Source organism: Sus scrofa, chromosome 7 (genome assembly GCF_000003025.6).
Source record: "Sus scrofa isolate TJ Tabasco breed Duroc chromosome 7, Sscrofa11.1, whole genome shotgun sequence".
In the NCBI taxonomy this organism is placed as follows: domain Eukaryota; kingdom Metazoa; phylum Chordata; class Mammalia; order Artiodactyla; family Suidae; genus Sus; species Sus scrofa.
In genome coordinates this window covers 75,677,666-75,705,462 of record NC_010449.5, presented here as the reverse complement: position 1 = coordinate 75,705,462, position 27,797 = coordinate 75,677,666, and the positions used below count along the sequence as shown (strand labels likewise).

Genomic DNA, 27,797 nt, shown 5'->3' with positions numbered 1-27,797 from the left:
TCTGGCAGGAGCTCAGAGGGAGCAGATGTGCAGTGTACGGTGTGCCCTGCTCATCTGTGTCTGGTGAGGGGTCACGATGAGACAGGAGGGGCCTGGTTTGGTCCACACAGGGCAGCAGTTCAGCCTGGCATCAGCTGGCCCCAGAGTCTCAGGCTGCCCTCATAGTGAGGCGTGGCCCACAGACCTGGACCCCAGTCAATTGCACCTGGAGTGGATGGCGAGGGGGGGTCCCTGGGGCTTACTTCTATAGGGCTGACAGAAAGGGACCTGTACCACCTGCTTTCTCTGCATCTCCATCCCCAGCCAGCTCTGAGCCTCTTCCAGCATCAGTGGGAAATTCATTTTGGAGGAAAATGCTGTCCCAGAACGCCTTTAATTCCTGTGACTTCAGAGGCGGGCAGATGGAGGGTAGCTTCGGCTTCAGCATTGAATTCTGTCTCCTATGTCTACAATTGCTGCACCCTTTGGTACCTTTGTTTTCTCCACTTTTTTGTCTTTTTTTTTAGGGCTGCACTCACAGCATATGGAGGTTCCCAGGCTAAGGGTCCAGTCTGAGCTACAGCTACCGGCCTACACCAGAGCCACAGCAATGTCAGGTCCCAGCTGCATCTGCAACCTATACCACAGCTCATGGCAACGCCGGATCCTTAACGCACTGAGTGAGGCCAGGGATCAAACCCACAACCTCATGGTTCCCAGTTGGATTCATTTCTGCTGCACCACGATGGGAACTCCCTGTTTTCTCTACTTTTGAAGTTTCTCCCTTTTGTCCCTTGTATGGTTGACTGAGCAGAACCAGGACTCCCGGCTCTACTGCATCAGGGATAGGACACATTACCTCTCTGGGCCTCAGTTTCCTCCTCTGTAGCTGTGGGGGGTCTTGGCTCCCCTGGCTCTGACATGGGGTGGGGCCGCCCTCCCCCCCAGGAGGCCAGAACAGCTCCTGGCTGGCCAGCAGGAAGAACAGGGGCTCAGGCAGAGTCTGGCGCTCATGTTTATTATAGGTCAGCGAGAGCGAGGTTCCACAGGCAGTCACTCCTCATCATGCATTTTTTGCTGAGAAAGAATAAAAGGTGTGAGGGGGCAGCTGGCAAGAGGGATAAGATTTGGGGAGGAATCTCCAGGGCTTTCAGGGGCCTGAGGGAGATCCCCTTAGGGGGAGATGTTCAGGCCTCAGGGATCTTGGGGTCCCACCTAGGGGTCCTTGTGGTTTGAGGGGTGGGCCTGGGCTTGCTAAGGAGGTACCAGTCTGTAGGGGGCTTCTCTGAGCAGGTGGGGGGATTCTCAGGTGTGGGGGCTGCAGGGCCCTCAGGGCTATCCAAACACAGGGCGAGGGGTGCCCATTCTGAGGGGCGCTGATGTCCTGGGGCATGCGCTGCTATGGGGGTGAGTAGCGGAGTCTGGGGAGGGACCCACCTTGGCGCCGATGTCACGGCTCTTGGCCCGAAGCTTGTTGACCTGGGACTCAGCGATGTCCGCCCGCTCCTCCGCCTCATCCAGCTCGTGCTGCACCTTGCGGAACTTGGACAGGTTGGTGTTGGCCTGTTCCTCCTGTGGGGGTTCGGGGGTGGCAGGATGAGTGAGAGGGGCCAGGGGTTCTTAGCCTCCCATCCTGGAGACCAGCTACCTGCCTCTCCAGGCCCGGGCCCCACAGGGTCACTCACCGCCTCCTCGGCCTGGCGCTTGTAGGCCTTGACCTTCAGCTGTAGCTTGTCCACCAGGTCCTGTAGCCGCAGCAGGTTCTTCCTGTCCTCTTCCGTCTGGGGGCAGATGGGTGGGAGAAGCCAGTTTTGGGTGAGGACCACAAGCAACCATCTTTCCCTCCCTCATCACCCCTTCTTCTCCCCATGCCTTAGCTGCCCCTCCCTCCAATGAGCAGGTCAAAGAGGTGGTGGGGAGATTTCATCTCTGATGCTACTTATAGGTCAAAGGGCCATGGCAAGGTCCTCAGTTCAGACCTAAAAAGCAAGGAGGGCTGTGGCCCCAAAGCTGGAAATGCAAGAAGGGGCTCAGAACCAAACACAATTTCTTCATATGATAATATGGAGACAGTTGGGCTGTTCCAGCTCCAACCTGAAGCTCCATAGGTGCTCCTGGCCAGTGGTTCTACAGTGATCAGAAAGGCCAATGAGGAATGCAGAAAGAAGGGATTATCTTAATCCAGACCATTTTAGTTCATCACAGCCCATTATTCTAATATTTTGATCCTGGGCCAGGTTTTGGGCACCAGGATCAGTGGTTCCAATGTCACCTGATCATTCCTAATTGGTATGTGCTAGGGCACCATTTCCACTCATGTCCACAGTATACCTGTGGTTCTACATCTGTATCTCTTTCCTGTGCCTCTTATATCCAGCTGTCAAATGGACCAGTACCCCCTTTCTCTGTCCTTCCTGCCCAGGCACACTGTGAAAATCATAGGTCAAAGGCAAAAGCTCTGAGCTATGCAGATGGAGGTCTTAGAACATTCTGGGATTTTTTTTTTCCCTCTAAGGCCTTCTATCTATTGTCCCATAAGTTCCATGGAAGATCCAAATCTTCTCCCATCCTTTACTTTTCTTTCTTTCTTTTTAGGGCCACACCTGCAGCATATGGAGGTTCCCAGGCTAGTGGTGAAATCGGAGCTGTAGTGGCTGGCCTACATCACAGCTACAGCAATGCCAGATCTGAGCCATATCTGCTCCCATTGTGGCAACACCGGATCCTTAACCTACTGAACGAGGCCAGAGATCAAACCTGCATCCTCAAGAAGATTATGCTGGGTTCTTAATCCATTGAGCCACAATGGGAGCTCCCTGACTTTTATTTCTAAAATGCCACACAATGTCCCTGCTGATGGAGTTTCTTTGGACTGTCCTAAAGCCTTCATGGTAGCACTTCAGGTTATTAAAAAAAACTGGGGAAATGCTGGTTCAAAGAGCTTTCAGGAAGTAGAAGTAAATTTTCCATCACTAGAAAAATTCGTGGGCTTGAGCCAGACTGTTTCCAGAGAATGTGAAAGAAAAACAATCTCAAGACAGCTTCTCAAAGGGCAGGAGGGTGGCCTTCCTGGAAGGTGGCTGTGCGTGGGGCCCTCGAGGGTCAGGAGGTGGACTGAGGGACACGCTTTCACATCCACTCCTGAGGGCCCGGTCCCAGCGTGGCCCCCGTGCCCGCACCTGGTAGGTGAGCTCCTTGATGCGACGCTCACTCTTCCTCATGCCCTTGACCGACTCCGCGTTGCGCTTCTGCTCGGCCTCCAGCTCATTCTCCAGCTCCCGCACCCGGGCCTCCAGCTTCTGCAGCTGCTTCTTGCCGCCCTTGAGGGCGATCTGCTCGGCCTCGTCCAGCCGGTGCTGCAGGTCCTTGATGGTCTGCTCCATGTTCTTCTTCATGCGCTCCAGGTGCGCGCTGGTGTCCTGCTCCTTCTTCAGCTCCTCCGCCATCATGGCGGCCTGTGCACGGGACACAGGGTCTGAGTCTTCCAGCTCAAGGGGACCCCGGCTTGGAGCAGACAGTCTGGGGTGGGGGGACTCACATCCGTGATGGCCTTCTTGGCCTTCTCCTCGGCGTTCCTGCACTCCTGCACCGCCTCCTCCACTTCTGACTGGAGCTGCGTCAGATCCGACTCCATCTTTTTCTTCTGGTTGATGAGGCTAGTGTTCTAGATATGAGTAGAGAAAACTCAAATTGTCACCTGATTCTCTACCTTTATCCAGAGAAAATTAGAACCGATCATCTTTTGAAAATATGTCTTCCATATTTTTGTATTGTCCTTGTGTTGCATTTGCTTTCTCTTTACCTATGGAAATAGATATATTCTAAATGTTATGTCTAAAATGACTCAGCTCTGAAGGGAGACTTCAAGCAGGAAAGGGTCTTAGTTCTACTCCTGAGCTCTTTAGTAACATGCCTATGCAGGAGTGGGAAAACATCCCAAGAAAAATGAGAACAACTTTTTTTTTTTTGGTCTTTTTGTCTCTTTAGGGCCACACCTGCAGCATATGGAAGTTCCCAGATTAGGGGTCCAATCAGAGCTATAGCTGCCGGCCTACACCAGAGCCACAGCAATGCCGGATCCTTAACCCATGGAGTGAGGTCAGGGATGGAACCCGCATCCTTGTGGATACTAGTCAGGTTCGTTAATCCCTGAGCCACGACAGGAACTCCTGAGAACAACTTTTTAAACCAAGACAATATCCTAAAAGTGATTATAGTTACAGAAGTAGTATAGTAGGCTAAGGAAAAGAGGACCAGGTCAGTGGGTGATGTCATCCCTATACCTACTAGACGATGGAGCACAACTCCACAGGAGTAAGATGGACACAAAACCCCACTGCTGTGTATAGCTGTGTTATGGGACTGCAGAAAAATGGGGTGCCGTGGAGAATTGGTTTAAAATAGATGCAGTTGTGCTTTCTTTAAACTTTGAAAGTCTGCTTGTTTGTTTTTTCTTTTTAGGGCCACACCTGTGGCATATGGAAGTTCCTAGGCTAGGGGTAAAATTGAAGCTGCAGCTGCTGGTCTATGCCACAGCCATAGCAATGAAGGATCCAAGCCTCATTTACGACCTACACCACAGCTCACAGCAACGCCAGATCCTTAACCCACCGAGTAAGGCCAGGGATCGAAACTTCATCTTCATGGACACTAGTCAGATTTGTTACCACTGAGCCAAAATGGGAACTCCCCCAAAGTCCCATTTTTAAGTGCAAGCTGAGGCTGTCTTCTTGATCTAGACTATCATGTAACAACATGCATTCCATGACTCCCAGATCTGTGACTTTGGCAGGCATCACCAATCAACCATGACTCTCTTAGCTTGTAAGTGTAGATCTCCTTCTCAAGGCAGTGGTTCCACAACCATGATTAACAGATGTGGAGTTCTTGTTGTGGCGCAGTGGTTAACGAATCCGACTAGGAACCATGAGGTTGTGGGTTCGATCCCTGCCCTTGCTCAGTGGGTTGAGGATCCGGCGTTGCTGTGAGCTGTGGTTGCAGACGAGGCTTGGATCCCACGTTGCTGTGGCTCTGGTGTAGGCTGGCAGCTACAGCTCCGATTATACCCCAGCCTGGGAACCTCCATATGGGGCGGGAGCGGCCCAAGAAATGGCAAAAAGACGAAAAAAAAAAAAAAAAAAACAGAAGTGAATTGGCCCAAGAGATGAATAACTTATGATCCTGGTTGGACAAATGCTTACTCAGGGCATCTGGTTCAGAACATCACTGCATGTCCCAGCTCTGCCACTTGGTAGGTTCCCCTGATCTTCTCACCTGGGAGTGCAGCAGCTGCACCCGCTCGCTGGTCTCAATCAGCTCCTGCTCAGCCAGCTTCCGGGACCTCTCTGTCTGTTCCACCACGGCCCGCAGCTCCTCCAGCTCGGCCTGCAGCAGGTTGTTGCGCCGCTCCACGATGGCAATGTTCTCCTTCAGGTCATCATTGGCACGGACCGCGTCATCCAGCTGGATCTGGGTGTCCTGCACATCACGAGAGTGGGTGTGAGAGAGGGAGCTGGCCTCTGGATGCCCGGGAGAGCCCATGGTGGAGGCTAGGAGGGGTCTTGGGGGGGGGAGTCTGCAGTGGCCCAGGGGCAGGAGGGATCTGGAGCTGTGATGGGACACCACTACCCAACTTGGCCACTGCCCCTCTCTGGGTGAGGGGACTTCCTGCTTCCAAGACTCTCCGTGTACCTTCAGCAAGCTCTGCAGGCTCTTGACTTGCTTCTGGGCCTCAGCGGCCATGCGATTGGCGTGGCTGAGCTGGATCTCCATCTCGTTGAGGTCGCCCTCCATCTTCTTCTTCACCCGCAGGGCCTCATTGCGGCTGCGTGTCTCTGCGTCCAGGGAGGTCTGCAGCGAGTCCACCACCCGCAGGTGGTTGCGTTTGGCCTGTTCCATCTCCTCATCCTTTTCCACTAGCTTCCGCTCAATTTCTGCCTTGATCTGGTTGAACTCCAGCTGGGCCCGGAGGATCTTGCCCTCTTCATGCTCCAGGGAGGCCTGGAGGGGGATGGGGAGAGGGTGTGAGGGAGTCAGGACTCAGGGCACGAGGGGAGGGAGGCTGAGAAGATGCAAGGTGTCAGCCTGGAGAGGGAGAGCTGGAAAGAGATGGCGGGGTGAGACCTGCATCTCAGGCCACTCAGGTGTTCTGGGGGAGGAAGTACTGGATATTCTTGGGCTTCTTCTGTCAAGGTAATTGTTTTAACCTCATGATTGCCAAGACTCTCCAGCACCAACATTGCATGATCCTGACCTACCTAAAATATCATGGAGGAGTTCCCATTGTGGCACAGTGGAAACAAATCTGACTAGGAACCATGAGGTTGCAGGTTTGATCCCTGGCCTTGCTCAATGGGTTAAGGATCCGGTGTTGCTGTGAGCTGTGGTGTAGGTCGCAGTCGCAGTCGGATCTGAGATTATTGTGGCTGTGGTGTAGGCTGGCAGCTGTAGTTCCAACTCAACCCCTAGCCTGGGAACCTCCATATGCCATGGGTGAGACTCTAAAAAGCAAAAAAAAAAAAAAAAAAAAAAAAAAAAATCATAGAAAAGGAAAGGATTTTTTATATCAACAAACTTTTCTCTGTGTCCCACGTCCCTCACTCTGTAGTGAAAAAAATTAGAAGCCCTAAATTTCAGGGCTATCACAAGGCTCTTAAAAATGAACAGTTACAACAGCTATTAAGTGCTTAAGTGTGTTACCTTGTTGAATCTTCATAATAGTTATGTGTAAAATATCTCATGAGGTAGGTACAGGTCATGCCATTTCACAGATGAGAAAACTGAGGTACAGAGAGGTTAAGGAATTTGTCCAATGTCACAGTAAAGGTCCTGAAGCCAAGTTTCAAACTCAGGTCTGTTTGATTCTGGAGCCCATGCTCCCATCCCTGTCTGGGGAGTTGTTAGATGGCCCGGTTTTAACTTTATAAACCCGGTGGGAAACAAAACCTATGGCCTATGATTAGGTTGTGGCATTTCCCTTATGTAGACCTTGGCTTTGGAGGTTAGTCATGGAAGTGGGTAGATGACATTGGATTATGTATGAATAATGAGCTAATATCTTTTGTCTTGGGTCAGTGTCACCCCCAGTTGAGGGAGAGTGGGGAGTCAGAGACAGGATCATGGGGGTGGAGGGGGGGGTAGGAGAAGGTCCCAGGCAGTGGTTTAGGCAGAGCCAGGCCCTTACCTCAGCCTCCTCCAGGGCCGACTGCAATTCCAGCTTCTCCACCTCCAGCTGCTTGCGGACTTTCTCCAGCTCATGGATGGTCTTTCCACTGGAACCCAGCTGCTCAGTAAGGTCGGAGATCTCCTCTGTGGGAGAGGAGGGCTGCTCAGCTGGGGGCTGCCCTGGGCCCACGGTGGGGGGTGCACGTCTCTAGGAGCCGCTGGGTGGCGCCCCTTGTCGACACCGCCCCCCCAACCCCTGCCCCTTCTGGGTGTCCTGCTCCGCACCCTGCAGGTTCTTGTTCTCCCGCTTGAAGGTCTCCAGGTGCTCCAGAGACTCCTCATAGGCGTTCTTGAGCTTGAAGAGCTCGGTGCTGAGTGAGCGCGCCTCCTTCTGCGAGGACTCCAGCTCTGACTGTGACTCCTCATACTTCTGCTTCCACTCGGCCAGGATCTGCAGAGACGCGACGCGGCTCACTGCGCAGCCCCGGCCCCGGCCTCGCCGTCCAGGGGCGCCCTGGTGCCTCTCCTGGGCTCAGGCTCTGCCTCTGAGGGGGACGTTCCCTACTGCCGCCCGCCTGCCCTGCCCCCTGGCCGGGGCCCCCAGCCTGGGCCCACCTTGTCGAAGTTCCTCTGCTTCTTGTCGAGGGCGGCGGCGGCCGCGTTGGAGCGCTCCACGTCCACCATCAGGTCCTCGATCTCATTCTGCAGCCGGTGCTTGGTCTTCTCCAGCGAGGAGCACTTGGCGTTCACGGCTTCGACGGCCTCCTCAGCGTCCTGCAGCCGCTGGGCCAGCTTCTTCCTGCCCAGGGCAGTTGGGTGTGTATGTGTGACTCTACTTGGGAACAGCAGGGTATGGGACCCACTGCCTCCTTTAACTGCCAGATGAGGAGGACTCAGTCCTTCCTTGTAGCTTTCTGGAACACTGAGCAGCCTTTCAGGCCATGGAACCCTCCAGGGAGCCAGGGCTGTGGGTGCCTAGAGCAGAGTCTCCCCACTACCAGCAGTGGCATCTGTGTGGGAGCCCCCAGCCCTCCCCACCCAGGCTGATCGGCGGTAGCTCCTCTGACCAACAAGCTTTTTGCTCGTCTTATACGTGAGCATCAGGTATAACCCGGGCCAAAAGCTCGCCCGTCACAGGAAGTGAGTCAGGGCCAGCCAGGGTTCACTCAGAGTGCAGGATCCAGGCTCTCTTTCACGCTCCTCTGTTGCCCACCACAGTTTTCCCACCTCAAGTCTCTCTTCCGTGCCCACTCTGTCTGTCCCCACCCAGGTGCTATTTGTTGCTCCTTCCTCTCTTAGAGTCAGGGTTGGGGGTGCCGCGGTGACTCACTTGGCCTCCTCCAGCTCCTCGGTCCTCTGGATGGCATCTGTCTCGTATTTGGTCCTCCACTGGGCCACTTCTGAGTTGGCCTTGGACAGCACACGCTGCAGCTCGGCCTTGGCCTCTGTCTCCTCCTCATACTGTTCCCGAAGCAGGTCGCAGTCGTGCCGGGCTGACTGCAGTGCGTGGGCCAGGGCGTTCTTTGCCTGGGAGAGGGGGTACAGGGGGTGGGCTCAGCCCTGGGAAGGTAGGAGGGAATGCCTTCCCCTCCTCCAGATCCTTTTCATGTCTGGGAACTTCAGCAGATCCCCAGCCTCCTTCAGGGTGAGGGCTGGTGTGAAATCGCAATGTCTTGGGGTAGCTTCCCAGTTTGCCCACCCCTCACACATGAGAAAGGAAGCATTGGTGATTGTGGCTTAGCTGAAGCATAGAAGAACCTGGCCTGGGGGTCTTTCCATTCCAGAGGACTCTTTGCAGTCTCTAGGCTCCATTTCTGGCCTTGAGATTGGTGGCCCCCGAGCCAGGCCTCACCTTGCCCTCCTCCTCCAGCTGCCTCTTGAGGTCCTCCAGCTGCTGGGTATAGGAGAGCTTCCCTCGGGTCAGCTGGGAGATCAGTGCCTCCTTTTCCTCCAGTTGCCGGGACAGCTCACCTGGAGGTGGGAACGAGGGTTTGTAAGCCATGGAAAGGGGCCTGATGCCCTGCCCTGGGGCAGGCGCAGCACTGGTTAGGGGCACCCACCATTCTCGGTCTGCAGCTTGGCTCGCTGGGTGGAGAAGTCATTGAGAGAGCGCTGGGCCTCTTCTAGCTTCGCCCGGTACTCGTTGGCCTGGTCCTCCAGCGTCCGGGACATCTTCTCCAGGTTTGCCTTCAGGCAGTAAGGGACACAGGAGAGGTGGATGTGGGAGGGGCTGGGTCCACCCGTGGAAGGAAGGGAGGGAGGGCCAAGTTGGGGAGAGCACAGAAGGGGCAAGGGGTGGGGGGGTTGAAATGGGGCAGGACTGGAGAGGCGCAGTCTGAAGAGGGTGCATGAATTAAAGAAGGGAGAGGTGATGAGGATGGAGACACAGGTGGAGGGCATGGAGGATGCAAGGGAGAGAGAGACCAGAGAGTGGTGAAGGGGGTGAGAATAAGAGCGACAGCAGGGAGAGGAAGTGGAAGGAAGGTGCCTGTGAGGCTGTGAGAGAAAAGAGGGCAGGGAGAGCAGAGCACAGCCCACCTTGGCCTTGATGATCTGCTCCATGTTGGAGGTGACATCATCCAGCTCCAGCTTGAACTCGCTCTTCTCCTTCTCCAGCTTCTGCTTCACTCGCTGCAGGTTGTCGATCTGCTCACCCAGCTCGGCCACACTGTCAGCGTGCTTCTTGCGCAAGGCAGCCGCCGTGGCCTCGTGCTGCAGCGTGGCCTCCTCCAGGTCCCGCCTCATCTTCTGGAACTCAGCCTCTCGCTTCTTGTTCATCTCGATCTGCACGGACGTGGCCCCGCCAGCCTCCTCCAGCCGCTCGCTGATCTCCTCCAGCTCCCGGGACAGGTCTGAGCGCAGCTTCTCCACCTTGGCCCTGGCGGTGCGCTCGGCCTCCAGCTCCTCCTCCAGCTCCTCGATGCGTGCCTGGGCCAGACACAGGGGGCTCAGACCCATCACCCAGACCCCTCCATTGGAACCCGCTTCCCAGGGCTCTAGAAGGCTTCTGACCCAAGCATCCAAGTTCTACAGAGCAGTAGTTCTCACCAGGGGACATTCTGTGCCCCAAAGGACAGTTGACAAGGTCTGGAGACTTTTTTTTTTTGGTCTTTTTTTAGGGCCACACCCATGGCATGTGGAAGTTCCCAAGCTAGGGTCAAATTGGAACTCCACCGCAGCCACAGCCACGCCAGATCTGAACTGTGTCTGCAACCTACACTGCGGCTCATGGCAACACTGGATCCTTAACCCTCTGAGTGCAGCCAGGGATTGAACCCGCATATTCATGGATACTAGTCCATGGATACAGTTCATTACCACTGAGGCACAATGGGAACTCTAGAGACATTTTTTAATTGTTGTGACTTGGGGAGGGGGTGTTGCTACTGGCTTCTAGTGAGTAGAGGCCAGGGAGGCCACCAGACCGGCACAGACCGGCAATAAGAACTGGGTTAAAGCCAAGTCTTCAGGCATTTCCTGGGGGCATCTCAGACCCAGTCTGAGCATCTGCGATTCTAAGAATCTGTGTTCAGTGAGGGATCCTGAAATCCTGTGAGATCCTGAATCTCAAAGTTTCCACTGATTTGCTAAACTCTGCTCTGCTAATGATAAGGCAGGAAAGTGGATGCTTGTATATTTACAAACATTTGCAACAAGATGACTTAATTTAAAAAAACTTTTGTTATCTTTTGAGTTAACCACAAAGTCTAATGAACCAAGACCTCACTCTCCAGGTCTTATTTTATTTATCCAGGGCTAGGTTCCAGCTTCATTGTTCCCTTCCAGCTTCATTGTTCCCTTCCAGGGTGGCCTCCTCTGTATCATGCCCCTGCCTCATTTTTCTGGCCTTAGCCTTGGCCTTGACTAAGTTGGGAGAATGTCCCATCTACCATTTTGATCTGTTGTCTGACTAGCCAGGAGCAAAGGGGAGGGTTGGTGGGATGCCTTCATCTGTGGTTGTGGATGGTGTTGACGGAATGTGTGTGTGTGTGGGGGGGGTCCTGGGAGCAGGAGAGAGAGGGCCACCATGCCTCTCTTCCCAGGATGGAGAAGAGGGGACTGAGTGCCAGAGCCTGGGCAGGAAGAAGGAGGAGCCGCAGCCCGCTGCCAAGACCTAGTGAGGATGACAACACTGTTGTTCTGGGTCCAAGAGTCAAAGAAGTTGCCCAAAACTAGGGTAGAAGAACCTGGGGCTATCCTAATATTCTGGCCGAAACCCAGAATGGGCACCCCAAGAAGACAGGAGGGAAGAGCATCACTGAAGGCAGGCCATCTCCTAAGCTGCCCCCAGAGGAATGGAATGGTGTTCCTGTGTTACTTGCAGCCTGGGCCATCGGCCCTGAGTTCCGAGGGGGTCCTCTCTCTCCACAAGCTGTGGCCTCATCAGAAAATGAGAGGACAGGAGTTCCCATTGTGGCTCAGCAGTAACGAACCCGACTAGTATCCATGAGGACGTGAATTTGATCCCTGGCCCCGCTCAGCGGGTGAAGGATCTGGCATTGCTGTGGCTGTGACATAGGCCAGCAGCTGCAGCTCCGATTGAACTTCCATATGCTGCAGTCCTAAAAAAAATGAAAATGAGAGGACAAATAGCTGAGTCCCTGCTGCCCTTGGAGTCACCGTGTCCAGTCATGGCCATGCAGCTTCTGCAGCTATAGAATGGGGATACGAGTTCCTGTCTTCCTCGCTTCCAGGGCTCTTTTGACAAACAGGAGGCTAAAAGCACATTAAAATTCAGGGTGCATTACAGGCAAGAGAGACTCTGGCAGTTAATTTAATCTCCTCCTGCAGAGGAAGACAAAAGAACATCTTGCTAGTGGCTGGCTGACTTCTCTAACCTGAGCTGTATTGAAATGACATACATATAGCGCCTCCTGTTTGACAGAGTGGATTCCTGTACAATATCTCCTCTGGTCCTTTGCAAGGCAAGGGTCATGAGTCCCATTTTACAGATGAGAAGAGAATCTGAGGCTCAGGAGGAGAAGTGGTTAGCTCAAGACTGCAGGAGTTAACTCCATATCACGGTGCTCTGTGGGAATTCGGCCTGAGTTAGTGACTGGGGTGAGTACCTGGGAAGAGTAAGAACAGAGCTCCCCAGGGGAAGGTGGTCCATGAAGGCCTTTCTCACCCCCATGATGAAAAGGAAGGGTTGGAGGAGAACTGAAAGCTAGCAATTGTAGAAAACCCACAAGGCAAAGCACAGCTCAGCAAGAGAATTCCTTTTAGTAGGTATGACCCCCTCCCCCCACCCCCACCCTCACACGAAACAGCCTTGCTGAAATAAGGCATCATTGCTCTAATGGGAGAGGACTGCTGTTCCCAAGTGCCGTTAACTCAGGAGGGGAGAGGGGGGTTCTTCAGGTGGCATGGAGTTCTAGATACTGTCTGGAACTGTCTAGAACCCTTAGCAGATCCTGCAGCCTCAGCTGCTTCAGCACTATTGAGCTCCCAGTTGGCTAAACCCCGAAGAACTTCACCTGGTTTTCCTTCAGTTTCTTCTGCAGCTGAAGAGCCAGTGCCTGCTCATCCTCTATCTTACTGTTCTGCTGATTGATCTCAAACTCCTTCCTGAAGGAGAAGGGGGTGACAGGTGGTTTTCCTTCCTCTGCACCTGACCTCTCCTCCTGCCTCGGTGTGCCAGGGCCAGTCCCCTCCTCCTGGCCCTGAGGTTGAGGGCGGGGAAGGTCTGTGATTGACCTCCTTGTTCCCACTGTGCCCAGGGCACCCTTGGCCACAGGCAGTTCAGCACCCTAAGCTCTAACCCTCAGTCCAGACACCCCCAGTAGCCTCTCCTGGCTGCCACAGGCTCCTACTTCTTCAGCTTTTCTTCCAGCTGCAGCTTGTCATTCTCCAGGTCCATGATGCTCTCCTGGGTCAACTTCAGGTCACCCTCCAGCTTCCGCTTTGCTCGCTCCAGGTCCATGCGCACCTTCTTCTCCTGTTCTAGGGACCCCTCCAGCTGGTGAAGAGAAGAAAATGAACAGAGTGTAGAAAACCTGAAATCCACGATGCATCCACTTCTGCTCCCTTCAAAACTTGAAGTCCAATGAGACTGGTAGTTAGACAAGCAGAGAAATCCCTGCAGGCACAAAGGATTCAGAGACCCAGCCTAGTAAGGAACTGCAGAGAACAAAGGGCCCCAGAAGTCATGGAATTTAGTTCTAGGGATCAGGAACCCCTTGGCCATAGGTGTTGCCTGTAAAAATTCTGACCTGAAAGAGATGGAGTGTGGTAATTACTACTCACGTCATCCACCTGTTGCTCCAGCTTGACCTTAGACTTGGTCAGGGTGTTGACCTTGTCCTCCTCAGCCTGAAGGTCATCCAGGGCCTGCTGGTGGGCTTCTTGCAGAGCTTTCTTCTCCTTGGTCAGCTTGGCGATGATCTCATCCAATCCAGCCATCTCCTCTGTCAGGTTCTTCACCTGCCGACCAAGAGCCCCAACCCCTTTAAGGTCAAAGGTCACCAACCTAGAAACATCTGTGGAGACCTCCAATTCCAAGGACTAGGACCACACTAAGGAACCCTGAGACGTCTTGGGTCTGGAGCCAGAGAGAGCTGCCCTCACCTTGTTCTCTGTGGCATGCTTCTCCTTCTCCACCTTGGCCAGCGTCAGCTCCAGGTCATCAATGTCCTTCTTGAGCTCAGAGCACTCATCTTCCAGCTTGCGCTTCTTGGCCGTGAGCTCAGCGTTCATCTCCTCCTCGTCCTCCAGCCTCTCGGTCATCTCCTTCACCTTGGCCTCCAACTGGATCTTGTTCTTGATCAGCTGGTCACAGCGCTCCTCTGCATCGTTGAGGTTGTCTTGTTCCTGGGAGTAGAGGACAGAGAGGAGAGCTGGTGATGAAAGAGAAGAGAGACCTGGGGTCTTAAAGAGAGCTGGAGCTCCAAGACATCTTGTCCCTGGTGATGAGGTGGGCTCTAATCCAGGGGCAGGAGAGGAGACATGGCCTCACCGCCTGCACTTGGAGCTGCAGGTCGTTCTTCTCCTGCAGCAGGGACACCATCTTCTCTTCCAGCTCCTTGCGGCGGGCCTCTGATTTCTCCAGCGTCTCTTTGAGGCGCCCAAACTCCTCCTTCATGGTGGCCATCTCCTTCTCTGTCTCTGCGCTCTTCAGCAGCGGCTTGATCTTGAAGTAGAGCTTCATCCAGGGCCAGTTCTTGACCCCCATGAAGGCCCGAATGTTCCACTGAATTACCAGCAGGGCATCCCTGGGCAAAGAAACATGGAGGCAGGGATGGGCATTGAGAAAGAGCACTTCCCAATCATGCGACCAACTGCACTCAGCTCCCAGCCCATCTAGGCAAGTTTGTAGGTACCTGTGGGCAGAAGCCTTGTCTTGTCGCCTTGATATGCACCCCCACCCCAACATTACCACACTGAACATGGAGTTGCTCCATAAACATTTATTAATTGATCGATTCAATGACAGGGCCATTTATACCTTCATTACTGGGGCATTACTAGCTATGGAAGCTACCACTTGTAAACCGTCTACTGTGTCCAGTGTTTTTAATCTTATAAGAACCTCAAATATGCTAAAATATGATGTTTTCCATTTAGGAATATCTATAATACATGTGTAAGTTATGAAGCATGAAACAAAATGACTGTCCATGAACTCATCACCAAGATAAGAACTAGAACAATGGAGTTCCCTTATGGAGCAGTAGGTTAAGGATCCGGTGTTGTCACTGCAACAGCTTTGGTAGGTGCCGTGGCACAGGTTTGATCCCTGACCCAGGAACTTCCACATGCTGTGGGCGTGGCCAAAAAAACCAACAAAAACTAGATCATTGCCTTCAGGGCAGGACTTTCTGTGCGAATGCACTCAGGAGTGGAACGGAAAAGTATGTAATTGCTCAAAAAGAAAACGACAAATTGTTTTCTAAAGAGATTGCATGAATTTATTCATCCGTAGCAGGAGGTCTGACTAATCGATTTTGGTCAGTCTAGTGTTTTAAAATGTTATCTCTCTCTTTTTTTCTTTTTAGGACCACAACTGTGGCATATGGAAGTTCCCAGGCTAGGGTCAAATCAGAGTTACAGCTGCTGGCCTACACCACAGCCACAGCAAGCGGGGGATCCAAGCTGCATCTGTGACCTATACTGCAGCTTGTGGCAATGCCAGATCCGTAACCACTGAGGGAGGCCAGGGATCAAAGCCACATCCTCATGGATACTAGTTGGGTCCTTAACCTGATGAGCCCCAAGGGGAACTCTTAAAATGGTATCTCTTAATTTCCCCTATGGGGAATTTTCTTTTTTGAAAGAATTCAGAATGAGACACAGAGTGCTGAAGTCACTTGCCCAGACCGGCTAGTAAGTGTCAGAACTTGAACTCAGGTCTTCTGACCCATACCAGTGGGTTCTGCTCGCCTCCCTCTTTTGTCTTTTGGGAGCACCTTTCTCTTTCCCTCCAGCCTCACCTGCGCTCCAAGATCTTCTTGAACTCAATGCGCATGAGCTGACCCCGGGCTTGTGCCTGGATGCGGGTAAGGATGCGGCTCAGCCTCTCATCCCGCATCTCCTCCAGCAGCCCCAGCAGCCCCGCCTTGAAGAACACCTGGGGGTAAGGGGTAGAAACAAGGGGGCCACAGCCTCAGAGAAGGGTAACCAGGGCTGAGGAAGAGGGTGGGAGACTCTGGTTGGGCTTTCTGGGACCCCATCACCTGTGCATTCTAGACCTGGGAGTAAAATGTGAAAAATAAGACAGGAACTCAGGTTCCAGCCCTTTGGCTGAATAGGAAGCCAGGAATTCGTGGTCTACCTTTTGAACTCCCAGCTGCTCCACTCAACCCAGCCAGCCACACATCTTGAACTCCACCCTAAGGGGTTCTAGACTCACCTTGGTGTGGCCAAACTTGTACTGGTTGTGGTCAATGTCCAGGGAGCCCAGCAGCTTCTCTGTTCCTTTCCTGCTGTCAATGAACTGGCCCTCAGGGATGGCCGCTGGGTTCAGGATGCGATACCTGGGGAGGAAGGTGCCTGGATTCACCCAAGTTCTGCATTGGTCTGCTCTGCCCACAGAATCTAAGGCCACGCAAGTTCCCCCTGTTCCCTGAGTCCCAGGGGCGCCCCAGGACCCACCTCTGCCGGAAGTCCCCGTAGAGGATGCGGTTGGGGAAGCCCTTTCTGCAGATGCGGATGCCCTCCAGCACGCCGTTGCAGCGCAGCTGGTGCATGACCAGGGGGTTGTCCATCACCCCTATGGCAGGAGAGGAGAGGGAGAGAGTCAGCCTCAGGGCACGTGGATGCCCCGTGCCCTCTCTAGACTGGACCCTTTGCATCGCTCACCAGGAGCTTTCCGTTCATTGGGGATGATGCAGCGCACAAAGTGAGGGTGGGTGGTCCTCAGGTTGGTCATCAACTTGTTCAGATTCTCCTGGGGGTGGATGAGATTTGGAGGTCAGGAGACACAGGGCCCATCCATTTGGTCCCTGGGCCCCAGATGACCTGTCACGAGAACCCTCTAAGGGACAGGGATCTGACACATAATTTCTGATGTTAGTTCAGGCTTGTGTGGAATTTACACCCCCAAACAACCACATAACTCTAGCTTCTTTCCTCCCCACACTCAGAGCATCAGGTTAGGGTGGAGCAGACAAAATACTCTGGGCTGGGCCTTCCCACCACATGTTTCTTGGCATCTCTGGGCCCTTCTTACCCGGTGGAGGGCTGACACTGTTTGAAATGATGAACCCTTTTTCTTGCCTCCTTTGCCTTTACTGCTGTCCCCTAATAACAAAAGAAGGAATGATGAACAAGAGCTTGAAAATAGAAGGGCCCTTTGGAGTTCCTGTCGTGGCCCAGAGGTTAACGAATCCGACTGGGAACCATGAGGTCGTGGGTTCAATCCCTGGCCTTGCTCAGTTGGTTAAGGATCTGGCATTGCTGGGAGCTGTGGTGTAGGTAGCAGTCGTGGCTCGGATCTGGCGCTGCTGTGGCTCTGGTGTAGGCCAGTGGCTACAGCTCTGATTAGACCCATAGCCTGGGAACCTCCACATGCCATGGGAGCGGCCTTAGAAAAGGCAAAAAGACAAGAAAAACAAAACAAAACAAAAAAAACCCAGAGGAGCCCTTGGACAGGGGCATAGCTCTGCTGCTCACCAGCTGTGTGGCTTTGGGCAAGTTATTTCTTTTTCTTTTATTATTATTTTTTCTTTGCATGGTCACACCTGTGGCATATGGAAGTTCCCTGGCTAGGGGTCAAATCAGAGCTTCAGCTTCAGGCCCATGCCACAGCCACAGCAACACAGGATCCGAGCCACATCTGTGACCAACACTGCAGCTTGCAGCAACGTTGGATCCTTAACCCACTGAGTGAGGCGAGGGATTGAACCTGCATCCTCACGGACACTATGTTGGGTTCTTAAACTGCTGAGCCACAATGGGAACTCTTGGGCAAGTTATTCTCCAAGGCTCAGTTTCCCATGAGGAGGAGGGCAACAAGCTTCAAATGATGTGAAAAAGATTAGGAAAGATCAAGAGTGTAGGGTGCCTCCCCAGTGCCTGGCACATAGTAGGCATTGCAGTAGGATCAGTGGTCTCCTCTCAGCCTCTTCTACCCCACGCTCCATGTCAACATCTTCCCACTTTCTACTTTTCTTCTCATACTTTATCTTCCTCGTTTCAGTCTATACCCTTTCTTTTCCTTCTTTCACCTGGAGGCCACTATATATGTCATACAGTATGTGTGTATACATGTGTACTGTACATATGTTCTACCGTATAGGCAGTGATCTCCTTCACAGTTCCTGCAGCCTCCTGCAGGCACCACTCTATGCCAGGCCTGCTGCAGTGATGCCTGTGCCACCCTCTCTGATCTTTGTTTGCTCACAGTCTTGAGGAGACATACAGCGTGTACACTGACATCCATAACACAAAGTGTAGAAGATTGCACTTCCACAGAAGGGGGCACAGAGGGCTGCTGTGGGATCTTCTGACCCCACTGTCCATGGCTCCCTCCTGCCTTTGGGGTCATGTACATTGAAGCAGCAGGCCCCTGGCCCCTTATACTTTAGAACTGCTCTGCCCCTGTGCAGGCTACCTTCTTACCCACATCAGCAGAGGCATACGAGGAGAAGAGTGTGGCCATGAGCTTGAGGGAGGACTTCTGGTACAAGCCCACCACTGTCTCATTGAGCGGGTCTTTGTTCTTCTCCAGCCAACCTATGATGTTGTAGTCCACGGTGCCAGCATAGTGGATCAGGGAGAAATGCGCTTCCGGCTTCCCCTTGATGTTGCGTGGCTTCTGGAAGTTGTTGGACTTGCCCAGGTGGTTGTCGTACAGCTTGGCCTTGAAGGTCATGTCGGTGGCCTTGGGGAACATGCACTCCTCTTCCAGGATGGACATGATGCCCATGGGCTGGGGGCAGGGAGGGGAGAGAGAGAGTGTTACTGAGTGCAGGCCCAGGCTTGCAGGGTCTCCCACCTGACAGAGGAGAGCCTGCAGCCCAGTGTAGCTGGCAGGCCACAGAAGCCGTGTGCTGGTACCTCTTGTCCCAATAAAGGAAGCCAATATTCCTGGAGTTAATCTAAAACCAAATACATTCAGATCTGGCCTATGTAACCTCTTTCTGCCCCACTGGACCCAGAAAAGAGCCCTATACTTCCCGTCCCCCTCCCACCTGGGGGTCCCTCAGAGCTCACAGCACAGCCCCTTCCTGGATGGCTCCCTGCCCTGGAGTGGGATGAGGGCCAGGAAAGATGTGTCAGGGGTGCCAGACTGCAGGGCAGGCCAGACCCGTCTATATGACAGGTGCCAATCCTTCAAGGGATGGTTAGAGGGATCCAGGTTCTGCCCCATGTCCTGCACTTCAGAAAGTGTGGTGGTTCCTGACTTTTCTTGGGACAGGAATCCTCCTGAGAGTTTGATGAATCCAAAGACTCCCTCCCCAGGAGTTCCTGTTGTGGCACAGTGGAAATGAATCCGACTGGGAACCATGAGGTTGTGGGTTCAATCCCTGGCCTCGCTCAGTGGGTCAAAGATCTGGCATTGCCGTGAGCTGTGGTGTTGGTCACAGATTCGGCTCAGATCTGGCATTGCTGTCAACTGTCATGTAGGCCGGCAGCTGTAGCTCCGATTCGACCCCTAGCCTGGGAACCTCCATATGCTGCAGGTGTGGCCCTAAAATATAAAAACAAAAAATAAAGACTCCCTCCCAGAAAAAGGCACACACACACATACACGCGCGCGCGTGCGCACACACGCACATGTTTTCTATACAATTTCAGGGGACTCTGAGGGCCTCTGGAAGAGAGCATCCTGAAAACCATACAAAGCTTGTGGGGAAGCCACTATTTTCTGAGTGGCCATGGCTGGGCTGGGACAAGGTCGGTTACCACCAACTCTGGCCACCATCAGAAGAGCCCAAAGGCATGGTGAGAGCAAGTGAGCACTGGGAGGGGCTGAAGATCATCTTATCCTCAGTCAATAGGGAGAGGATGGGAGGCCAACGTGTCTAGTTTCAGCCTAGGTTCCTTCCAGAATGATGCTTCTCACAGGGTGTCAGAGGGGCCAGGAGTTCTCTCCTTCACTACGTCCCCCTCTTAAGACCCTGGGAGGTCACCACCACTCAGGACAAGGTCCTAGGTGTTGGGGAGAGAAGGAAGGGCTGGACCTGTGTATACCCATGACCTCACAGTGGGTGGAAGTGGGGCCTGGAGGGAGGTTTGGGATGCTGAGGACTAGCTTCCCAGATGTAGAAGAGATGGGGCTGCCACTTTCTCTGGGACAGCAGGGGAAGAGGACCCTGGCGCAGGGGCCGAGGCAGCACCTTCTCAATGAGGTCGATGCAGGCCTGCAGGTCCATGCCAAAGTCGATGAACTCCCACTCAATGCCCTCCTTCTTGTACTCCTCCTGCTCCAGCACGAACATGTGGTGGTTGAAGAACTGCTGCAGCTTCTCATTGGTGAAGTTGATGCAGAGCTGCTCAAAGCTGTTGAACTGCGGGGCAAGGAGGGGAGGGGGCAGGTCAGGTGGCCCATGGGGTCAGCCCAGGGCTGCCTCTAGCCCAGCAAGGGGAGTGGCTGCTCCCTCCCCTGAAGACACACGACCGACCATCTGCATCACTGCTGAGCCTCTGCCCTCCCTGCCTGGCCTGTAGCCAGCTCGGCCAGCAGTGGCTGCCTGTGTGAATGAGCAGGTTGTTGCTCTCCCGCCCCCAGGGTTCCCGACTCACATCGAAGATCTCAAAGCCAGCGATGTCCAGGACCCCTATGAAGTACTGGCGTGGCTGCTTGGTCTCCAGGGTGGCATTGATCCGTGTCACCATCCAGTTGAACATCTTCTCATACACGGCCTTGGCCAAGGCCCCAATGGAGTAGTACACCTGCTGGACATTCTGCCCCTTGGTGACGTACTCATTGCCCACCTTCACCCGAGGGTGGCACAAGCCCTTGAGTAGATCAGCTGAGTTCAGCCCCATGAGGTAGGCAGATTTGTCGGCATCTGGTGGAGAAATAAGCAAGCACTTTGAACAGACCCACCTTCCCTGCCCAGGGCCATCAGGTCCTACCCCTCATTAAAGCATTGCAAATTGGAGTTCCTGTTGTGGCGCAGCGGAAACGAATCTGACAAGGAACCATGAGATTGTGGGTTCGATCCCTGGCCTCGCTCTGTGGGTTAAGGATCTGGCATTCCCGTGAGCTGTGGTGTAGGTCGTAGACACAGCTGGGATCTGTCGTTGCTGTGGCTGTTCTGTAGGCCAGCAGCCACAGCTCTGACTGGACCCCTAGCCTGAGAACCTCCATATGCCTCTGGTGGGGCCTTAAAAAGACAAAAAGACCAAAAAAAAAAAAAAAAGTTGCAAATTGAGGCCTGAAGAGAACAAGGCTTGCTATGGTGACATAGCCAGTGTGTGCCTGAGTCAGGCTGGAGCCCAGGCCCCTCCATCACCCCCAATCTCCCACCACACAGCCCCCTTGCCTCCATCTTTACATCTCCTGTGTGGTGTGTCCCTGGGACCGTGGCTGATGAAAGGAGATGTCCTCTGCTCCCTGCCTCCTTTGTCCCCAATCCCAGGATCCAGCCCAAGACTGGGCATGCTCTACTCTGAATCCATATGTCGATCAACTTGACTGGCTGGGAAATCAAGGTTCCTAACAGCATGTTGTTCACCACCCCCAACACCCAGCTCTCCAAAATGTGCCTTCCAACATACGATCTCTATTTAAAGGGAATTTGTTTGGTTTAATTTCAAGAGTTTTGTGATAACTGGCGACATGCTCTTGTGAAACTCAGGGTTAATATTTTCTCTGGGAAGACACAGAGACGGGGTCCTTGAAGGTAGGCCAAGAGGAATGTTTTTGGGCATCTGTCCGGCCCTGTTCACACCTTTACAACTTCCCCCAGAGGGAGCTGGGAAGGACTATCACTCCATTTCACCGAGGAGGAAACAGGCCCAGTGATGTGGGTGACATGCCAACGTCCTGAGCTGTGTCATGAGCCCTGGCCTCCTGCCTCCCAAACAGAGCATGGCCTGGAGTCTGTGAGGGGCTCAGCCGAGGGCTGGGTCTCCCTCCCTTACACATTGCACTAGTGACGGGGATGTGCAGAGCTCAGGTCTGTGCTTTCCTTGGCTTGGAGGAGTCTTGGGCACAGGAGGAAATCTCTCCAGTTCTGCTCCACGCTGCTAGGGTGGAGAAGCTGGTGGGACCCAGAGGCGCCTCCCTGTCTTCCGACTCCTGCCATGTCCCTGTCCTCACCCACCCACAAGCCTCAGTTCCTTTGGGAGCCAGCCTGTCTGGGATGAAGGGTGGCCTCTGGCTGGGTTCTAACTAGGAGAAAGCCTAGAGTCCGCGGTGGGTGGGGAGGGGGTGGGGCCGAGCCCGCCCCTGGGAAGACGCCCCGCCTTCCGACCGCCGCGACTCCTACTTCCGGTTCCTCCCACTTTCTCCACAGGCGCGCTAGGGTCGCGGTTTTGAACTTAGCTCGTTAAGAATCGTGGAAAGGCACCGATTTTGGCTGCAGCCAGGGAGACCGTGCTCCCAGGCGTCCGTCTCTGCATGACGGGCAGACACCCAGCACCTCAGGCCTTCCGAGCGCCTTCCCTCGGGCTCTCGCACCTTCCGTGCCGTCAGGCTCGGCCTGCTCCTCCCGCTGCTTCTGCTTGAACTTCATGTTGCCGTAGTGCATGATGGCGCCCGTCAGCTTGTAGACGCCGGCTTTCTCCTCAGAAGTAAAGCCCAGAACGTCAAAGGCGCTCTGCGGCAGGGCGAGGGAGGCAGAGTGGGTGGCGGGAAGGGTGGCCCAGGAGCCCCCGGAGCCCTCCCACTGACCCCGCACTCACATCCGTGGCCACGAGCTCCTCGGAATCGTCGATGGAGGCCACGGACACCTCCCCCTGAGACACGAAGGCGTAGTCGTAGGGGTTGTTGGTGACCAGCAGCATGTCTGTCCAGGCGAGGGACAGGGCAGGGGACCAGAGGGCACGGTGTGGGAGAGAGGTGGAGAGAAGGGAAAGGAACGGGAGCAGATAGGAGGACAGTCAGCAAGTACCCAGGGGAGGATCCAGAAGAAAAGGAAAAGTGGGCGGCAGGGACCCAGACAGGGAGGATGGTGGGAGAATGACAGGTGGGGGAAGGGGCGACAAATACAGAGAAGGAGACAAATCTAGGAGGAGGAGGAATAGGATAAGGAAGGGTGGAAAGGGAGGCAAGAGTTGATGCAGGCAAGTCCAAAGTGGGGGAGGAAGAGAAAGGCAGTGGGCAGATGGAGGGAGAAAGGGGGCGAGCAGGGCTGGGGGAGGTTGTGGGTGGGGAGAGGGATCAGCCCTGCACCAGTGGGCTTTAGAAGGGTGCCAGGGGCTGGGGAGGCATCCGGCCAGGCTCACCCAGCAGCTCTGGCTTCTTGTTGGACAGGATCTGGTAGAAAATGTGGTAGTTCCTCTCAGCCTTCAGCTGGAAGATCACCCGGGACTTCTCCAGGAGATCTGAAGTGAGGAAAGGGAAGAAGGCGGGTTAGGAGGGAAAGAGAGGTGAGCCAGCAAAAGGGTGGAGGTCTGGGGAAAAAGACTTCAAGTGGAGAGTGTCAGAAGAAGGACACGGTTTAAAGGAAAAAGAATTCTAAAGCCGTGAGGCAAATAGAGACAGAGACAGAAGATGGAGGGGAAATGTTGAGATGGGGTGGCCGGCGGGGAAAGAAGGCAGAGATGGAGGGGATGAGGGTGGGGGCAGGGCTCCCTTTGTACTCACAGGTCTCTATGTCCGCAGAAGCCAACTTTCCAGTGGCTCCAAAGTGGATCCTGATGAATTTCCCCTGGGGGTGGATGGGGCAAAGAGTGAGGGAGCTGGCCGGAAAAGACAGATGGAGATGCTGGACTGCAACCCAATGCACAGTGCCCTGGCTGGTTCTGGAAATGTAAATGACCTCTTTGGGGTCCCAGGTTCATATCAGTAAAACAGGGAAAAGGATGCCCATCCCCACGTATCACCCAGGGATCTCTGTGCAGAAACAACAGCACGGGAGTGAACACAGGTAGAATGCTTTTTGTCTGTACCTCTGATGTGATCTCATGTAATCCTCCCAATAACCTACAAGGTAGATAGTATTACTTCTCTCTCACAGATGAAGGAGCTGGGGCTCACAGAGGTGTGGAGACTTGCTGGGTGGGTAGAAGCTGAGGAATTGCCTCCAATGCCCATGTTCTCTCTCTCTCTCTCTCTTTTTTTTTTTTTTTCCTCTTTTTAGGGCTGCACCTACAGCATGTGGAAGTTCCCAGGCTAGAGGTCAAATCAGAGCTACAGCTGCCAGCCTATGCCACAGCCACAGCAATGCAGGATCCCTGACCCACTCAGCGAAGCCAGGGATCAAACTCACATCCTCATGGATACTAGTCGGTTTTGTTTCTGCTGCACCATAGCAGAAACTCCTGCCCCTGCTTTCTTCCCACTTCCAATGTGGAAGAGCTTTGGAAAATCTAGAATGTGACTCAAATCGGTCTCATTACTTGGCTCTGGAGCAGCTGTAATGGCTGTGCATTCTTGTATTGCCAGAATTCAGGGGCCAGACTGAGTGGGAAGGGTTTAGAGTGTGTGCACGCTGATTAATATCCCAGAACCAAACATGGGTGGAGACTGTTGGCAAAACTGCACCCCCCCCCCCGCTTTCTTTTTGGTTAAGGCTGGACAAGGCCAGTTAGCAGTGGTCAGCTGCACTCACGAAGCGGGAGGAGTTGTCGTTCCTGACGGTCTTGGCGTTGCCAAAGGCCTCCAGGGCAGGGTTGGCCTGAATGATCTGGTCCTCCAGGGTGCCCTGTGAAGGGAGCAGAGCCATGGGGCTTCATCTCCAGTTCACCTCCAGGCTGTGCTGGGGAGGGGGAGGGGCACGGCTCTGGGCTGGGGATGTGGGTGGGGTTGGATGGGCTGCTGGTGGGTCTGTGGCTCCACAGGGCATATTTGGACCTCAGAGTATATGTCTCCCACCGGGAAGGTCTTGAGTACTGGGTTCAGGGCGCTGTCCGCACTGTTCCCCAGGGCAGGTTAGGGGTCACCTGGTCAGCCTGACCCCCCAGACCCCTTCTGTAGAGCCTGTGGCCCACCCTCTACCTTGTTTGCATTGACATTGTCCTTCTTGCCACGGTCACCTATGGCCGCGATGCTGGCGAAGTACTGGATGACACGTTTAGTGTTCACAGTCTTCCCTGCCCCGGATTCTCCCCTGGGGGCAACAGGGATCCGTCAGAACCCAGATTCCCCATTCGGAGCTCTGCACCACACCCTCCTCCCTCAGTCCATCCATCTAATCTCCACCAGGGCCCAGCTCCCTGCAGAATCTGCCCATCACTGCAGGTCACTCTGGCCTCTTTGGAGAGCCCAGCTCCTTGCAATTACAGTCTTGAACCTTTCCTCCCACCCCCACAACCCCAGAAATCAGCCTAGGACTCCCCGCCAGGCCCCTCTAGGGGTGGATGGTGCTCACTCACGTGATGAGGATGGACTGGTTCTCCCGATCTGGAAGAGAAAAGAGGAGAGGCAACGGAGTCAGGGCTGAGGGCCCAGGTCCATGGGTGTGGGGTGAGAGGACGCAGGTCAGGGCTGCCAGCCCACCTGTCAGCATGTACTGGTAGGCGTTGTCAGAGATGGAGAAGATGTGAGGCGGTGCCTCGCTCCTCTTCTTGCCCCGGTAGGCGGCCACCACCTCAGCGTTGTACACTGGCAGCCACTTGTAGGGGTTGACGGTGACACAGAAGAGGCCTGAGTACGTCTGAAGCAGGAGACCAGGCAGTCAGAAGTTGGAGTGGAGAGCCCAGGATGGGCAGTGGTGGAAGTCAGAGGAGTCCCTGGTCACCCCAGCTGGCTCCTTTCTTCCTGCAGCTGACCAGAAATGAGAGGGCAGAGGGATCCTGCCCCCTTGGGAGGATTCTGACCCCCTCTCCTCGAGAGAGTGACCTGGCCTACTTTGGGCTCTGTGCAGGACAGGCTGCCTGCTGTGTGCAGGACACACTCACATAGATCATCCAGGCCGCATAACGCTCCTTGAGGTTGAAAAGCACTGCAGGCTCGTGCAGGAAGGTCAGCATGGCCATGTCCTCGATCTTGTCAAACTTGGGCGGGTTCTGCTGCAGCACCTGATCCTCCTTCACGGTCACCGTCTGGGAGGGCAGAAGGACAGGGGGTGACCACACTCCCACCGGGACCCTGCCAGCCTCATCCACTTAGCTCCTCCCAGAATGCAGGTGTTACCCAGACTCGCTCCCCCAGCTCGTCTCTTCTTAGCCCAGAGCTCCCCAAGATGCCAGGTAATTTACCTGCCCACTGTCTCTCCCATCCTAGGGACTGTCCTAGAGTTCCTGTGTCTTTTTTTTTTTTTGGATTTTCTAGGGCCATACCCACGGCGTATGGAGGTTCCCAGGAAGAAGTTTAATTAGAGTTGTAGCCACTGGCCTATGCCACAGCAATGTGGGATCTGAGCCGCATCTGCGACCTACACCACAGTTCACAGCAACGCCAGTTCCTTAACCCACTGAGCGAGGCCAGGGATTGAACCCGCAACCTCATGGTTCCTAGTTGGATTCATTAACCACTGAGCCACGACGGGAACTCTGAGTTCCTGTGTCTTGCAGTTCCCCAGATCCTGTGCCCATGGGCATCATTGTGCAGTCCCTGCTTCGAGTGTCTAGGAGCAAACTCAAGAGAGGCTGGCCACTCTCTGATCTGTGCACCCACACCTTACCCTGATTCCCTGGGGGCAGTGCTCGAGGGCATCAGTTCCTTCAGGCAAACCTCGATGCTACCGGAAAAACATCTCACCTATCTACTCTACACTCTTCATTGGTCACTGTGAAATGGTTTGATCACCACCAGTCAGTTTGCCATTCCCTGATGTCATGAGATCCTGTGAGTAAGTATTCCAGCATTTTTTACAGTAGAGGAAGCTGTGGATCGAATAATTAAATGAATCGCCAGCATGGTCGCTGCTAGTGGCAGAGCTGGGTTCAGGGTCAAAGCCCTCAGCGGGTTATGGCCTGTGATCGCACGCCTCTCTGGGATGCAACAGTTAGCCAGTGTGTCTGCATCTGCGAGGCACACAGTTCTCAGCAGCTGCTGCTGACCAGTTGCAGTCCTCATGGCTGGTGTGAGGGACCAGGGACTGTGGACTCCTGAGTGCCAGTCGCCAGCCAAGGATTGGTGTTCAGCTCAAGGGTTCCTGCTCTTTGTGTTCCTGGGTCTGAGAGTTTGATCTTTGGGGAAGATTGGGGAGAGTTGGTCCATGCAGGAAACTGAGGCACAGAGGAGAAGGATACAGGTTCGAGAAGGGATGCTGTGTCTGTGCCCTTTATGTCTTTAACACCCCCTGAAGAGGAAACCAATCAAAATTTGCCCCCAGCATCCTCTCTGGTAAGGGGCATGCATCCCTGGGGTGGTACCTCGTTACAGCTGCTCAGATCTGATGCGAAAGTTCAGGGTTCTCACTCAGATGCTGGGCTTCTCGAGAGGGGCTCATCCTGCACCCCCACTGGCTTTGGCTCTTCTTCAGGCCCCTCAGCTCCCAGTGCAAGTGGCTCCATCCCTGCACACACACACACCCCTGCCCCCCCCCCTCCCCGTGCCTCACTCACCTTGCCATTCTCTGTCTCAGCAGTGACCTTGCCTCCCTCCCTGGAGAGGATCTTGGCCCTGACGAACTCCTCCTTGTCGTCGGGCACGAAGCACTCCGTGCGGATGTCAAAAGGCCGGGTCTGGGCTTCCAGACGCTCCTTCTCTGACTTGCGGAGGTATTGGGCTGCTGCCCCAAAATCAGCCATCTGGGCATCAGTCATCTTGTCGCTCCTCTGTGGCCCAGAGAGGAAGGCCTGGGCCTTAGTGGGTGGCACTGCCCTTGCCCTCTGCAGCTCTACTCCCTGCCCAGCCCCTCACCACCTGGGTCCTATCACTCTCACCTCCTTAACTGAGAAGCACCTGGCTTGGGTCCAGCCCTCCCCAACTCGGTTCTGCTTCCCTTGCCCTCTGATGTGACACCGAAGGAGAGTCTGGGGGAAAGTCTATGTGAGGCGGAATTGGCTGCAGTTTGCCAAAGGGAGGTGCTCAGAGAGAGATGGGGGCCCCTGGTCCAGCAGCCTGGCTCCCAAGAGAACTTTGGGGTGGCTCTCACCTGGTTATCTCTTCACAGAGAATCCTGCAGACTGGACCATGGGCAGAGTCACTGTGG

The 27,797-nt window shown here is 54.3% G+C and overlaps 1 protein-coding gene across 3 annotated transcripts; it reads right to left on the bottom strand.

Annotated features, from left to right (window-relative positions):
• Positions 977-27,797, bottom strand: LOC100736765 (myosin-6). 3 transcript variants are annotated; one of them, XM_021099235.1, is made up of 39 exons: positions 27,741-27,791; positions 27,529-27,618; positions 27,208-27,420; positions 25,597-25,740; positions 25,196-25,352; positions 25,072-25,099; positions 24,695-24,806; positions 24,309-24,401; positions 23,342-23,405; positions 22,981-23,079; positions 22,438-22,541; positions 22,214-22,352; positions 20,329-20,597; positions 19,923-20,093; positions 18,202-18,511; positions 16,811-16,881; positions 16,441-16,528; positions 16,234-16,351; positions 15,992-16,115; positions 15,573-15,709; positions 14,099-14,354; positions 13,711-13,953; positions 13,390-13,566; positions 12,957-13,102; positions 12,621-12,711; positions 9,682-10,071; positions 9,204-9,330; positions 8,996-9,114; positions 8,474-8,670; positions 7,759-7,942; positions 7,429-7,594; positions 7,163-7,287; positions 5,671-5,979; positions 5,254-5,457; positions 3,518-3,643; positions 3,159-3,434; positions 1,665-1,760; positions 1,417-1,551; positions 977-1,056 (listed from the first exon to the last, which is right to left on the bottom strand). In XM_021099235.1, the coding sequence occupies exons 3-39, from the start codon at positions 27,406-27,408 to the stop codon at positions 1,033-1,035; spliced, it is 5,820 nt and encodes a 1,939-aa protein (XP_020954894.1). In that variant the 5' UTR covers positions 27,409-27,420; positions 27,529-27,618; positions 27,741-27,791; the 3' UTR covers positions 977-1,032. The 3 variants fall into 3 exon arrangements, with proteins under 3 accessions (XP_020954894.1, XP_020954893.1, XP_020954892.1); XM_021099234.1 differs by lacking the exon at positions 27,529-27,618 and having other exon boundaries at positions 27,741-27,797; XM_021099233.1 differs by lacking the exon at positions 27,529-27,618 and having other exon boundaries at positions 982-1,551; positions 27,741-27,797.

Coding starts and splice junctions, on each gene's coding strand:
- LOC100736765 (XM_021099233.1), bottom strand. CDS start 27,408: ATGACTGATGCCCAGATGGCTGATTTTGGGGCAGCAGCCCAATACCTC. Junction 18,512..19,922: donor GCATCGACCTCATTGAGAAG/GTGCTGCCTCGG, acceptor CCCTGCCCCCAG/CCCATGGGCATCATGTCCAT. Junction 16,529..16,810: donor CAGTGTCAGCCCTCCACCGG/GTAAGAAGGGCC, acceptor ATCCACCCCCAG/GAGAATCTGAACAAGTTGAT.